Genomic DNA, 15,010 nt, shown 5'->3' with positions numbered 1-15,010 from the left:
GTCGGCTAGTGCACATGCGATCATACGAGACGAAAAGCGCGCCGGAAGATGCACGGGGAAATAGACTGGTGGTCCCAAAGCGGATGACAATCACAGACCGCCATTGGAACAGCGGAAAAGTATCGAGACATGATGAGAACGCGAAACTGCCTAAAATTTACTGGCTACAAACAGTAGGGGATCTTTTGGATGGGGCAAAGCGGCTAGCCGAGGCCCCGGACCTTTTCCGCCGCTCTCGAACTGTGGTGAGATAGCAACAGCAGGGTGAGGGGCCCGAGGGTGCTGCGCATAAGTGAGGGAAACCTTGCCGATATCACACGCTCTCACCCCAGGGCCCAGAGAAGTTTCCAAGAACGCCTGTGCTTGAATTCAAGAGATACAAGGCAGTTGGACACAACATTTCAAGATTGCAAATTTCGCATGGAAGCTACTTTGATGGTTGAACCCCCATGCGCTTTCCCATGACTCGAGATGACTGCCAACAACGGGGATCCGCTACCCTCCCATGAGCGAAGTTGAAATCCTTCGACTGCGTGGGTCTAGGCCGAGGAGGACAGCAAATGTCTGAGTATCAATGCAGTTCTCGAAACTGGGAAATGATCTGTACACTGTTAGCGCATCAAGGTTCTGACGAATTGAAGGCCTGGGCAAGGTACCGTTGATTTGAATTAGGATAATTCCGACATTTCAGCCCAAACAGCGTTTTCGGATTTCGGTTTCGAACAACTATGCTACCTTTTGTATTGGGGGTCCTCAAACTGAATGGCCTGGCTTGCAGCACCGTTGGCGCATGGATAGTCAAATTTATAGGTAAGGAGTGCCGTCAATCAAAGTGCATAATTGTTGGGGACATCCCTTCCAACACCGTCCTGGGGGACTCCTGCAGAGAGCCTTAGGGGGCGCTGCCCCGCTCCGGAGGCACCTGCGGGCCCTTTGGGTGTATCGTGCTGGTGCGTGCGAGTGTATGTCTCCGCTCCCACCGGGTCAAAATACCATACCTAAGGATCATTTCCATTGTCCAAAAGTACAATCAAATTTTGCCTTTGTAGAGTTGCGTGCTATTTGCCCTTCACAGAAGTTAGTGTTGTTGTTGTACTCTATTTTGTTACCCCGCGGCCGCACCGATACGTGGCAGTGCGAACCCCACACTAAAGTGCATATGAGGGGATCGTCAATACATGGTAAGAGTGATTGGTTGATGCCCCTTGGTTGGCTGTACTGGATCCTGAAGTTAGTGTTGGAAATCGGCCTCGAAATGTGTGTTTGTGCCGGCAATTCTGTCTTAGCGCCGGTCAACTCTCATCTGGTCCGACACCAACCCAATACTGGCATAACCCTATTTTCTGATCACTGACTTTGGTTTATCCCATATCTTCTTATTGTCGTCTCCCAATACTCCCGTGTTGTGCATTTCTCGCGGGGGGGCGCCGGTTCTGGCTTTTGAATCCGGTGTCCCATGAGATCATGTTGATTCCCACGGAAAAATCTGTCCTCCCTTTGCAAGTTGGCAGTCGGTATATGTGCATAACTGGTATGGTACTCCATTGTCTCTCTGAACTCATTATATTGGACACTGAGCGCTGGGCAAAGATGAAGTTGAACTGTTGAAGCATCTCTCCGGTCAGAGTTGAGGCAATAACAGGTCGAGCCTGCGCAGAACCATAGATTGTGTGTGATGGCGAGTTCCTCAACACAGAGGCACTGCTAGCTCGCCATACAGAGATACAACTCTCCTCGGCGCTAAGGGATTTCCAAATACGGCACCACCCAGACGGTTTAAACTTACTCACGAATGGACTTATTCGTTTATTACTCTGCACTCTATATTCGAGAATGAATAGCCCTTTGTCAACTGATCCGTTTGAGCATTAGCGGCCTCTAGCTCTAATCTAATTTCCCAGAGACCTAGTGATCATTTTAACAATGTTTTAACGTTGGCATTTGTGCCAGTAGGCATATGACAGACGTGCACGATGCGTTTGCGTCATATAGCACTAGAACAAGCTTTAACCTATGACCTCTCGCTGGCTCAGAGTTCGAACCTAATTAGGGGATGGTGACCGGCGTGGGAACGATCACGCCAATTGCAGTCCTGGTTGGGCGTGTCGGAGTGTCCTGCTCACCGCTCCCACAATTTCAGCCTCAGTCTGTCCTTCTTTACTTATGTTATAATCTCCCCGCGCTAGTCACGATTATCTGCAAGCTGCCCTGATTGTGTGTGTGCACACACACATTGGCTCATCACGTTTGGCACCCCTAAATCCAACGCCGGCTAGCCGATCTTCTCCTCTTTGGTCTCGGGCTGCCGGCATTTACGAACCCTTGGAATCCACCTTCGTCCCCTGTCCCCCTTTTTGACGATAAAAATCCTTTATAATGAACCAACCCGTCAATTCCGAGCGTGAGGACAGGTCTTCCACACAGTTTACCCTTTCGACCGATCGATCCAGCGACGTTTTCGAGGTTTTTGAAGATTGTTTCCAAGCCGTTTCCCACCAAGCAGCCGAGGCGGACAGCTCATTTTTACATGGGAGTGAGGATTGCCATATGTCGCCCTTGATGTCGTCATCAAGATTGCAGCATGACGAACCTGTCTTTCCCATGTCCCTTCCAGAATGCAGTCGCTCGGTATTTTCTACACTTACTCGAGACCAACACGACGGATCGTCCTCGTCTAGCTCCTCAACACCATCCGAGTCGTTCTCCTTTTCACCTCCCCTTTCCCCTCCCGGACGGACACATTGCCGCGAGCCCACGGTTGAGGCCGAGGCTGGAACTTCCTATGACACTACAATCACTACCCCTAGCCCTGGCCCATTCACGTTGGGATCGCAATCAAAGGGCAAAGGCCGAGCGCTGGACCAGTCTGCGCACGGGCCATGCGCGCTACTACTTCCTTCACTTGATTTTGAGAGGGAGGAGGTAACTGACGAGGGAGAAAAGGCTCACAGTTCCAAACCCAAACGCGTCATAGGGTGGGATCCAGAATCATTTTTTTGTGATGGATCTGAGCCCTCCACAGCACGAGGAGCTAGCATCGCGTCATTGACCCAATCTGACCACATAGAATTGGAAAATGACCGAAAAACACCCACAGGCTCTGGCCTATCTCGTGCTTTCTCCCAACAACGATTCGAGCCCCCCCGGGTGATGCAAATGGTCGTTCCATCGGAAGATAGCACCAATGTCTCATCCCCTTCGCCCCCGTGGCTTCCTAGAATTGATGCGCCGCCCGCACCTATATCAAGCATCTCGAGGTCGAGATCAACCTCGCTTCGAGATATGTCGAAGCACATCAAGGTCAAACTTCAGCGTTCGCGAGAATTTCTAAGAAGAAGCAAACATCGAGATGACATTGAAGTTGGCACGTCCCCACCCGCCCATACACCCCCTACCGCAACTAGCCCACCGTCGATGGAGACGAGATCTGTTCAATTTTCCCCAGAACTGTTCTCAGACGAGAGTAGTATAGATAAGAAGCTGAAGCTGAACCCGAGAGGGCGACCATTCACTGGTTCCCTCCCGTCTGTGACGCGCCCATCGTCTCCTTTCCCATCAATAGCTGGTCCCGTACTCACTACCGACCCGCCAGATATCTGCGGGCTCCCGCTAAATAGCGAAGAGACCTCTGCGGCTGAGGCATTATCACAGCCAAAAGACCTGTTTAACATAATGTTGCCGGTAGAAACCCGCTTGCACATATTTCTTTGCTTAGTATTGAGCTTCGTGAGTGACTTATCCAGATTGGTCGAGGGAAAATCTTGGAGTGTAGGGATTGCTGCCAAGATGCGTTGGGTCGGCTGGGAAGCTGGTATTCGTGAACTAGTGAAGATTAGCAGGGTATGTAACATCGCATTCCGTTTTTCGAGTCTTATGTGGCCCGTTCAGGTTTGCCGTGCATGGCAGTTTCTTGCATTGGATGGCCAGCTTTGGTCAACATTAGGCGCGTCACCTGGCTTTCCACCGGATTTGCTTTCCAGGATCAGCCAAATTGCGGGGCCTTTTGTAACGTCGTTGCAACTTGAAGGGATACCAACACTTGGGACTAGTGATCTTGCTATAATTGCCAAGAATATTTCGACGATTGCCCATCCCGTTCAAACTTTTTCGTCCCATGGTCACCCCCATGGAACCATCTCGCCCTCAATTCATCCTGTAGATGGGTGGCAAACGAATCTCACTGACGTCAACCTCAAGGGCCTGACTAACCTAACTACTCGAGGGTTAATTAAATTTCTTACGAGCTGCCCCATATTGGAGAATCTTTGCCTGCGAGGGTTGGATGCCGTCACCAATACAACTTGTATCGTCATTGGGGATTCTAACCCAAGGCTACGTTTGCTGGACCTTGGTCGCTGCCCAAACATGGATGCTTTCGGAGTGACGTTCATCTGCGAAGCCGTAGAAAGAAGGAAGAGGAGCGCATCCTGTCTAGGGACAGGGGCCATCGGCATGGGCCAGGAAGGAGTACTCGGCGATGGCACGACCCTTCGTGAGCTACGTATTTCCGGCTTGAAACGTGCCTCGGAGTGGGTCATGGCATCAATTGCACAAGCATTCCCTAATTTAGAGGTACTCGATCTGAGCTACTGTAATGGGTTGTCTGATCGATGTGTGGAGAAATTCGTCGAGTGGAAGGAAGATACATTGGTAGATGCGAGGAGAGGCACCTATGTCCAGCTCACCTCAATGGAAGCTGGTCTTGATCCAACAGATCGTACGATGTATAAGCGGCGCGTTACCAAGCTACGGCATTTGAACCTTTCGCATTGCCTAACCTTGACAGACCGTGCTTGTTCTGCCCTTGCCTTCACGGTTCCGAACATGGAGCTTCTGGAATTGGCAGGCATCGGTGCAAATTTGGAAGACGGCGGGTTGGTGCGATTGCTAAAGACCCTGCCTTATATTCGAAAACTCGACCTTGAAGATGCATCGCATATTACGGATGAAGTCCTCACTGCCATTACCCCATCTCCTTCCACGACTCGTCCCTCAGCAGCGATTCCGATAGCCTTGTATGGCGACAGCATGTTCATTTCCAAGCCGCCTGGCACCGTTGTAATTCCCCAGCCGGGAGAGTGCCTCGAGGAACTCATCATCTCATATGCTGCACTCCCCACCCCCGAAGCTGTTCATACACTTATACAGGCATGTCCCCGTCTTCGCAAGTTGGACACAGACAACACACGGATCACGGACGAGAGCATCCGGATTTTTGTCGAAGTAGCAAGAAAGAGAAGCATCAAGGATGCCGGCATTGTGGCAATTGACTGTGCGAACATCAGCCGCGCTGTTGTTGATGAACTCGCTGGGCGAGAGGAAATACGGCCTCGTTACGGATTTCGATGTTGGGAGGTCACCAGCACTGGTCTTGGGTACGCAGACGCTCGAGATGGCGACAATCTCCCTATTGCAGATGGTGAAGGATTGGATGAGTGTGATGAGACTAAGGTCGTCGTGAAGACCTTTAGGTCATGGCAGGTTGTGGACAAGTGGCTTGGGGAGAGAGAGAAACGTAACAAAGCGCGGATGGGGGCCGAAGTTTCCCTTCTTCAGAGAAGGGAAGGTAGGAGTAGTCGCTGGTTTGGCAGAAGGTCCAACTCCGCATCCGGGACAACGACACCAGGTATGGGTGTTGACGATGACGACCGTGGGTGTATTATCATGTAAAATTCCGAAAAGATTGTTGTATCGTTTGTGGCTCCTTGTGTGTGTATTTCGTACCCTGTAGACGCAGATGTATCTTACTAATCTCTGTCCTGCATGTCCATGAGATCATGAATGATTTTTGGTTGTGCCGATGATGAAGGGTTAGAACGCTCCCATATTCTTTAAGTGCTTTGTCAACAGAAAATGTACTGGTTCTGTGTATTCGGCCGATAAGTGGGAAACTTCATAGCAGGCGACGGAATACATATATTTGGGGTCGATTTAAAGATCGACAGGATGCTATAGTACGTCCGCAGTTCAAAACGAATCCTTTCACATTGGTGCAGAATTGCTCCATGTCATTTCTGGATAATCGAGGAAGACGCCCAGATTGATGAGGAGAGTGCAATGCTAGATTGGGCAGGCGATGCCTCATTGTGGGGCCATTCAGGCTCAATATGTTAATACGTGCCTCTAGCTACCATGCAGTCGACAGACTGCAATGCTCCAGCATTGTCCACGTCCACCCATCTATCAGTAGTGTAGCTTGTGTGTTTTATCGTATCCCGAACTTTCCGGTTTGCATTGCCTTGATCAATCCGAGATGCTAGCCAGTTATTGTGTAGGGTTCTCCGCATCGGTATGGCAGGGAAAATTTGTATGTAGACTTAAGTCCAGAGGGCTTGCTTCCCCAGAACGACGCTGCGGACTGGAAATTCACACAAAAGCGCCGGTGTAAAAATTGGTTCCATCGAATGACTCGATGGGAACGAACGAGTTGCATACGCAATGCATGAACATTCCCGGTCGGTACTCAAGCGTACGGCGATGGGGCAAGGAAATACTCGGTCTGTAGGAACAGGATCCCAACAGCAACATTCTAGTATTGGAACAGGTGAGATAGTCTAGCGCCAGTATTTCCCCCCTTTTACAATATAAGTGCTTCGCATGCGACCATGACAGGTCTTAAGTGCTTCTACAAGGAGAACCCCAAAAATAGATAATGGGCACTCGAATGGGCTATCTCGGCCAGGCAGATACGGCGCTCAAATTTCAGAGCGAGTGTTCTAATGACCCTCGAGAGCTAACGCTGTCATCACTCAGACGCTAGGAGTTCAGAATGAGGGCGCATTCAAGTGGTGAATGACGCGAAGAATTAACAAGGGGCTCGTGGGACTCCGGAAGCAAATATTTGGCTGGGCGGCGAATAGTGGACGCGATGCACATCAAGACACTAACCATACATGGGTTTAAGTCATATCGAGACCAGGTAGGTCAGTCACGTTGAGTAAGCACGCGCAGCAACGCTGAGTAAGCTTTGGATCGAAGACCGCTATTGAACCGTTCAGGTATTCCACCCTTGAGGTTACGCGACGCGTCGAGAACACTCACGCCAACGTCCAATGTTGTAGTCCCAGCCATAACGTCGTAGTGGGACGTAATGGAAGTGGGAAGAGCAACTTCTTTTCTGGTTTGTTGTCTGTCGCTTATTCTGATAATGACTGAAGGAAGTTCACCCACAGCGATACGGTTCGTCCTGTCTGACGCGTATACGTCCATGTCGCGAGAGGAACGTGGAAGTCTGCTCCATGAAGGAGTCTCTGTTACCACTACGCTTAGCGCATACGTCGAGATAATCTTCGATAACTCGGATAATCGATTCCCAACTGGAAAAGATGAGGTCATATTACGACGCACTATTGGGCTGAAGAAAGATGAATACTCGTTGTGAGTAACCCTCTATTGCTCCTGAATTGCTTCACTTGTGATACAGTTGCGTTTCCCCAGAGATAAGAAGAGTGCTACAAAAGCCGACGTCATGAACTTGCTGGAGAGTGCTGGGTTCTCCAGATCAAATCCATATTACATTGTGCCTCAAGGACGGGTTCGTTGATCTTCGTTACACAATGTCCTGCTTTTGAACCCTTTTCGTATTAGATAACGAGCTTAACCAATGCAAAGGATCATGAGAGGCTCGCACTCCTGAAGGAAGTTGCTGGTACAAATGTGTACGAGAATCGACGAGCCGAATCGCTTAAGTTGATGGAGGAAACTGGTATGCTCTCGCTCGACGTCTCATATCTTGTGTTCATTCCTCCTTGTTTTAGAATCAAAAAGAAGCAAAATCAAGGAATCCTTAACTTTCATCGAAGAGCGACTTCAAGAATTGGAAGAAGAAAAGGAAGAACTGAAGGAGTACCAGGAAAAAGATAAGGAACGTCGATGTTTGGAGTATGCCATGTATCAGCGAGAGCTCGGTGAAGTCGGGCAAATGCTTGAGGAGGTGTGCATATCATTTGTGATAGCGAGAAGGAAATCCACTGAACATGGATTGCTCTCATTTCCAGATCGAGATAAATAGGAGGAAGGAGATCGATGATTCGAATGAGAAGCGAAATGAATTTGCGGCACGAGAAAAGGAAATTGAAGTGAACATCTTATTCTGCCGTACAAAAATTTATAGGCTCTAACGTTACTATTAGGTTCTGAAGGATCGGATTTCGTCCTTGGAGTCTTCCCTATCTGTTTTGGCCCTTTCGAAGCACGGGTTGACTAATGAAATGCAGGATCTGTTAAAGGCGCGTACGGAGCTTGAGTGCATCATTGAAGACCTTGGTCAGGCGGGTCAGAAAGGGGCGGCACGAAAGAAGGGGCTCAAACGAGAGCTTAATGAAGTGGAAAAGCAGATTTCCGGGGTTGAAACTGAGTTAATGGAGGTTGTTCCTGAGTGGGAAGATCGCGTCGCAAAGGAGAAGGAGGCCCGTGCTAGGTTCGTCTTAATCAATGCCAGACCCGTTGCTAGATATACTGACGGGTGCACTGCCTAGTTTGGACCGTGCACAGGCCTCCTTAGATACATTATACGCTAAACAAGGGCGTATCTCCCGTTTCAAGTCTCGGACCGAACGTGACATGTTTCTCAGAAATGAAATTGATGCTATCGCGGCGCACGAGAAGAGCCAGGCTCAAGTCAAAGCGAACATGCAAACTGAGCTAACCAACACACTCAAGACAATTGATGAGCTTATTCGCAAAGGCAATGAAATCGAGGAGAACCTGAACGAGCGGCGAGGCAAGCTGCAGGAAATGCAGGAAGAAGTCAACAATCTCCAGCATAATCTCCGCGAAAAGACAGAGCAGCGCAAGTAAGTACCATGTCCTGTTGTGCTAAATCTGGATTTATCGCGTTGACGGTAGGGAAATGTGGCGTGAAGACGCGAAGCTATCGCAACTCAAGAACAATGCCCAGCAGCAGCTGCGGGAAGCGGAGCGGAATCTAGCTAGTACGATGGATAAAGTGAGCCTGGCTGCGGCTACATCTCGAGATTTCCGATTGACTCGCCAAAGGACACAGGAAGTGGCTTAGCAGCCGTTGACTCCATCGCCGAGCGACTCAGGCTTGATGGCGTCTATGGGCCTCTTTATCGTTTATTTGAAGTCCCAGATTCCAACTACAACACGGCGGTAGAACTAACCGCAGGTGCAAGGTAGAGTCTCATGAATCATGCCGTTTCCACTTGTACTTATCGTTCCTTTCAGTCTGTGGCACATCGTAGTTGATACGGATGAGACCGCCAGCAAGGTGCTCGACGTGATGTTAAAAGAGAAGACTGGTCGTGTCACTTTCATGCCTCTCAATCGATTGAAGCCGAAACAGGTTCAATTTCCCCAAAGCTCGGATGCACAACCCCTCGTTAAGAAACTTCGTTTCGAACCCTCTCTGAGCAAAGCCTTCGAGCAGGTTTTTGGGAAAACATGTGTCTGTCAAGACCTCTCTCTGGCTGCCTCATATGTGAGAAGTCATGGCATCAACGCCATCACCATTGATGGTGATAAGGTTGACCGTAAAGGCGCAATGACTGGTGGCTATTACGATGTAAAGCGATCGAGGATAGACGCCATCAAAGCGGTTCGAAGTTGGAAACCCCGCCTCGAAGAGTACACCCGGAATCATGCTGAGGTTACCTCGGCTCTCCATCGCCTTGATGCTGAGATCACGCAATTAACGGGACGTTTCCAAGCAGCGCAAACGAACCTAGATCAAACACATCACATGCGCGATCCGCTTCTAAGAGAGAAGCACAGTATTCAGCGCGAACAAGAGCGACTGACAGAGAGGGCGACCAAGCTTCAAGGCGATCTGGACCAACTTGAGACTGAGCAAACTGCTCAGCAGGCCCGCAAGGAGGCTTACCAACAGGAGCTTCGCACCCCAATGGCCCAAGGAATGTCGGACGACGAACTCTCCGAAATTGAACGACTTGCAAAAGAAGCAGACTTCCTAAAGAAATCCCTTGTTATTTTGGCCCAAAACAAGAACGAGGCAAGTGGTGCCTTGTTGGGGATTTCTTACGCCTGACTTCACCCCAATTTTAGTCGGCGGAGCGCAAAAGCAATCTTGAAGTCGATCTTAACGAAAATTTGAAACGTAAACGAGAGGAGATTCGTGGCCAGATTGAAGCCATGGACGTCCCATCGAGCATTGCGGCCTCATCTCTTGGTGATCTCGAGATGAGACAACAAGAACTAGCTTCGCTGAATGAATCTGTCTCATCCCTCGAAGAGAAGTTAGCTGGTGAGGACCCCACAGACGATTCAGCAAATGTTTGTTGACTCAAACCGGCTATAGACCTCGAAATTGAACACACCTCAACGACCGAGGGACTCGACAATGCGAAGGAGGCTTTAGATAACCTCCAGACCACGCAGCAGGAAGAAAATCGTGGTATGTCCAGACATCAGAAGAGTACAGAACGGTACTTGGCGAAGCGCCAGCTGCTTATGACTCGGCGTGATGAGTGCAACAAGAACATTAGAGATCTGGGTGTTCTTCCAGAAGAAGCCTTCGAGAAATATACCAATGTCAAGGCGGAACGAGTAAGTGATCCTCGCCTTGATTGACGTTGCTCTGCCTCTAAATGAATAATCTTCGGTGTTATAGCTTGCCAAACGGCTCCGTGAAGTGAACGAATCGCTTAAGAAGTTTGCACATGTCAACAAGAAAGCCTTTGAGCAATACAACAATTTCACCAAACAAAGGGACCAACTACTGGAACGCCGTGACGATTTAGATAAATCCGCGGAAGCCATCCAGAAAATGATCGACACTCTCGATCAGCGAAAGGACGAAGCCATAGAGAGGACGTTCAAGCAAGTTTCGAAGAACTTTGAGGAGGTGTTTGAGCGACTTGTACCAGCAGGGCGGGGACGTTTGATCATGCAGAAGAGTGTTGACCAGGTATGTGCTGTGAGGCTCCGCATATTCAATCGTGTTCAGCACCACCACAGACACCTGAGGATGATGACGATGAAGATATGGATGACGAAGAGCGGCCACGTCATAGTCGTATTGACAGCTACACTGGTGTCTCGATCAAGGTTCGCCACCACTGCTTTGTGGTTGGTCTGAATGCAGAACTCACTCCTGACAGGTGTCCTTCCACTCCAAACATGATGAAGGCTTGCGCATTTCTCAGCTTTCTGGTGGACAGAAATCGCTGGTAGCACTGGCGACGGGTGCGGATGACTGAATTCACTGGCAGATCAACCATCATCCTGACGATATTCGATAGTGTTTGCCATCCAAAAGTGCGACCCTGCACCGTTCTATTTGTTTGACGAGATTGATGCGTGAGTTTACACTTCTCAAGCAATGACAAATGCTCACGGTGAACGATTGGCAGCAATCTGGATGCTCAATATCGAACCGCTGTTGCCTGTAAGCACAAGCCCGCCATTCCTCTCTTCGTGCCTGCTGATGATGGCCTCTAGCTATGATCCACGAGCTCTCTGAGAACGCCCAGTTCATTACAACAACGTTCCGCCCCGAAATGCTAGTCAATGCAGACAAATTCTACGGTGTGTTGTTTAATAACCAGAAGGTCAGCTCTATTCGAAGTATATCGCGCGAGGAAGCCAGGGAATTTGTGGAACAAGAAGCAGTGGCACAGTGATCCACCACCACGTTGCAATCACCTACACTGCTCCGACGTTACTGTGGGCACCTCCGCTTGTCGTTCATTCCATTGTATCATGGTGCCTATTTGTTGTATCTTACTAATAAATGTCCTCATGAAATTGTAAACTATGTGTCGATGATATTGGCAGGAAATGGCCGAGATGTTGTCACGCAAAAAACACTAGTGAATTCCTCATTCACGCTGCGGACATCGAGGGCCTGGGCCAGGGGATCGATGAAGACTTGTACGTTTTTTTCTAATACCTTTCGTTCCTCCGATGACGCGATCCTTTCGTGCATCATGGCCAATTATACGCATCGATCATCCCGCCAACGTATGCCGGAGGTGCAAAATGTCTAGCTGTCGATCGATTATCAAATGGAAAGTCGACTGACATGTGGAAGGCGCGTCTTTGGAACATCTCTTGGCCGAAATAATAATTGTAAACATGTACGGCCAGCTTCCTGGATATATCTGGTGGTTCCTTCGAGGAGCTGGCTACGCACACAACCTGAACCCAAGTCGGACTTCATTCATTCGGGTGCAATGTGTATTTTACGTATAACAGTCATTCTCAACAGAACACTTGAGCAAGGAAAATGGAACTTATAGCTTCTTTAACTCGACACTCTTACTGGGGGCTGCCTCTTTCTTTCTCGTGCAATTCAGGCTTGTACCCAAGTCCGAAGAGGGGGGCAAGCACAAGCGTTACAAACAATAAAGCAAACGTGAGGAACGATAAGACAAGGAGCGCTCAGTGTTGCGAGGGAATACACACAACCCACAGGATCATCCCCAAGGGCAGGCGCTTGCTTTTTGGCAAAGCCGTGTCCCACAAATTGTACCAACCGAGCAACGACGTGAAGAGTACTTTAAATCGGTTTCTCGTAGAGTGCGCGAAAGTGGTAGCGATAAGAACAGAGGCTGTCATCTGCGGTAAGGATGCTAGTATATGCATATCGGGAGACGTCAATAAGGGAAGGAACAGAAAGATAACAACGGCTGCTGTTGGTTCTAAGAGGTCAGTTTGTTCCAAAAATTAGGTATTGGTTTATTGAGTAATATATGTAGTGAATAGGTGAAGGGAGTGCCCAGTGCGGTGTGAAGACGTGTGCGGTCCTGTACAATTGCTTATAAAAACTTGGTGAAAGCAACGACTGGCACACCGGATTCCTCCGGCTTACCTAATTGAACTCTCGATTTAGTTTGTTCTCCCACGAATGTCGGCCTGTCATTAGACTCCTCTCGATCAATTACGCACTAACGTCGTCACCAACTCCGATGAATTTAACCGAAAACTGCACCACGTAAGCAATTCCGCCAAAACTCAGAGGTACAAGCAAGGTCACCTAATTGAAGTAGCTACGGTGAGCCGGACGCGCACGTAAGTAAGCCATCACATCGCACGGGGAGGCAAAGGGACCCTCTTTCCGCAAGTTTGAATGTATTATGCTGAGCATAACCATAGTTGGATGGTGCATGTAAAGCGACCGATTCTCTGATGTGAGAGCCTAGTAACGAACTATGTACGTTACGAAGCTAGCTTAGCTAGGCCTCACCTTCCCGCTCTTCCCATTTGTGCTTTCAGACCGCCTTTTTTCGCTTTGTTTGCAGATGCGGGACGTCGAGCACTGCTGCTGTGTGGACCGAGGGAAAGAAAGAAAGGTCCAACGGAGAATCCGAAGGCCTCGAGCATTGATCTCAAAGGGGAATCAGCTCTAATCAAATAAGTAGGCTAAATCGCACCCGTCGAGATTAAATTTTTCAACTTCCTGCTCACCTGTTCGGTATACAAGTACATCTCCGCTGGACTGAGCGATTTCTGTTTCATGCGGAATCTGAAGCGGAGTTAAATAGCATGTTGTCAAAACAATGCGCTCGTCCAGTATCCGGTTCGAGACTCTATAATAGCAACTCCCAATCATTTGTCATCATAAGGATAGTGAGAACTGAAACTAAACTCAAAAGCAAAACATACTGTCTGAAGGAGAAGGGGGGGATCCCCACCGAGGAATACATTCCAATTGATTTTGGCGCCTGTGTCTCAGTCACATTTGTCATTGAACTCATTTGTTTTGCTTCACGGCGGGTTTCATGCGTTCTGGAACTATAAACAAAAATAAACAGAACTGGCCTGGTTTCGTGCATAAATCGAGGAGCTCTTGCGAGGGCTCCCCTCCTTCTCCCAGGGCAGGGAATCACAGCCCTATACCCCTCCCATGATATCCAGCCTGACTGTCCCTGCCTGGCAGGCTTCCCTCTACTCGAAAATATGCCAACCGATGGACATGCGTTTTCTCTATGCATCCTCTTCCATTTATGCCTTCCAAATATGCACTCTGTGCCCCCTATCCTCTCTGCCTTCCATTCGTTTCATGCGCTCTTTTCTTTCTATGAAAATATGCCGACCGATCCAGATGGGTCATCGGCTGCATCCTATGTTTCCCTCTCTAAATATGCCGACCGACCCTAATGCGTTGTCGGCGGTACCCTATGTTTCCCTCTCCTTAAACATGCCGACCAATCGAACTGCGTCGTCGGCTGTATCTTCGCTTTCTCCTCTTGCTGTCCCCCTCCCCAGAGATCATCCTGTGCCTAAATATGCACCACATCAGAGTGCTGTATGCTGCATGCCTCTGTGCCAGGTCATGCCCCGCGTCACATCAGAGCGCTGTATAACGCGATGAGCGTGTTCCTGGATCCCCAATGTCGAACGTCATGCCCTGCGGCGAAATATGCACCACACCAGAGCGCTATATGTCGTCAGGAGTATAGGCTAGGCTGGAAGGGATTGGATCGGGGAATGCGGTTCTCTTTTCTAACTTACTTTCCTTCCTCCCTCCTTTTATTCCTCATTTTCTTTTTCAAATTTTGGGCCGTCCTTGGTTCTGCTGGGGACTTGTGCTTATTTCTCCTCCTTAACCCAAAGCGGATCGGGGGAGCGGCCAGGTGCATTGCTCTGGCTCTCCCGGGCCGGTCGCAAGGTGCGTGGTTTCCTTTCTCTGGTGCCTTTTTTCTCTTCCGTGGGGAACTGCTGACAATTTATCCTTTCACAGCAACTCGTGCCTACTACGCTTCATTTCGTTGTTTCGTTCCCTAGGGATCTCCCATCTCCTCGTCCGCCGCTGCCGCATATAATCACTAGCTTCGACGGTGAGTATTTTCACCCCCTTATTCCTTTCAGCGTATTGCTAACCACACCTTCCATTTTTTTGGACCACTACTCTCGGCCGTAAGTATACGCCCCTACCCTAGGCTTATTACCAACCACACCTCTTAGGCTTACGGGCCACTTACCCCCGACGGCAAGTATTTACACTCCTTACTTGGTTAGGCTTATTATTAACCACATCTTCTTCCGTTTTCTGGGTCTCCAGACCACTCCGAGTCCTCTTGAGTAA

General features: G+C 49.2%; 2 protein-coding genes across 2 annotated transcripts; both read left to right on the top strand.

The window, feature by feature from the left end:
* The first annotated feature begins 2,294 nt into the window (after nt 1–2,294).
* On the top strand, nt 2,295–5,741 carry EI90DRAFT_223979 (uncharacterized protein). The gene is made up of 2 exons (XM_039052740.1): nt 2,295–3,840; nt 3,889–5,741. The coding sequence occupies exons 1-2, from the start codon at nt 2,377–2,379 to the stop codon at nt 5,668–5,670; spliced, it is 3,246 nt and encodes a 1,081-aa protein (XP_038909216.1). The 5' UTR covers nt 2,295–2,376; the 3' UTR covers nt 5,671–5,741.
* Nucleotides 5,742–6,827: 1,086 nt separating this feature from the next.
* Nucleotides 6,828–9,104, top strand: EI90DRAFT_223856 (RecF/RecN/SMC N terminal domain-containing protein). The gene is made up of 12 exons (XM_039052739.1): nt 6,828–6,919; nt 6,979–6,998; nt 7,062–7,120; nt 7,173–7,377; nt 7,438–7,534; nt 7,588–7,705; nt 7,758–7,933; nt 7,998–8,078; nt 8,133–8,419; nt 8,478–8,795; nt 8,848–8,947; nt 9,005–9,104. The coding sequence occupies exons 1-12, from the start codon at nt 6,869–6,871 to the stop codon at nt 9,014–9,016; spliced, it is 1,524 nt and encodes a 507-aa protein (XP_038909215.1). The 5' UTR covers nt 6,828–6,868; the 3' UTR covers nt 9,017–9,104.
* The last annotated feature ends 5,906 nt before the right edge of the window (nt 9,105–15,010 follow it).

The sequence above is a fragment of the Cantharellus anzutake genome (genome assembly GCF_015039405.1).
Source record: "Cantharellus anzutake strain C23 chromosome Unknown EI90scaffold_116, whole genome shotgun sequence".
In the NCBI taxonomy this organism is placed as follows: Eukaryota; Fungi; Basidiomycota; class Agaricomycetes; order Cantharellales; family Hydnaceae; genus Cantharellus; species Cantharellus anzutake.
The sequence above is the reverse complement of the archived record's forward strand: the minus strand, read 5'-3'. Positions and strand labels throughout refer to the sequence as shown.

Bases quoted from the DNA above. Each gene is read 5' to 3' on its own strand.
- EI90DRAFT_223979 (XM_039052740.1), top strand. From the start codon at position 2,377: ATGAACCAACCCGTCAATTCCGAGCGTGAGGACAGGTCTTCCACACAG. The intron at 3,841-3,888 runs GTATGTAACATC...TGGCCCGTTCAG, and splicing joins AACTAGTGAAGATTAGCAGG to GTTTGCCGTGCATGGCAGTT.
- EI90DRAFT_223856 (XM_039052739.1), top strand. From the start codon at position 6,869: ATGCACATCAAGACACTAACCATACATGGGTTTAAGTCATATCGAGAC. The intron at 6,920-6,978 runs GTAGGTCAGTCA...TTTGGATCGAAG, and splicing joins TTAAGTCATATCGAGACCAG to ACCGCTATTGAACCGTTCAG. The intron at 7,121-7,172 runs GTTTGTTGTCTG...GTTCACCCACAG, and splicing joins GAAGAGCAACTTCTTTTCTG to CGATACGGTTCGTCCTGTCT.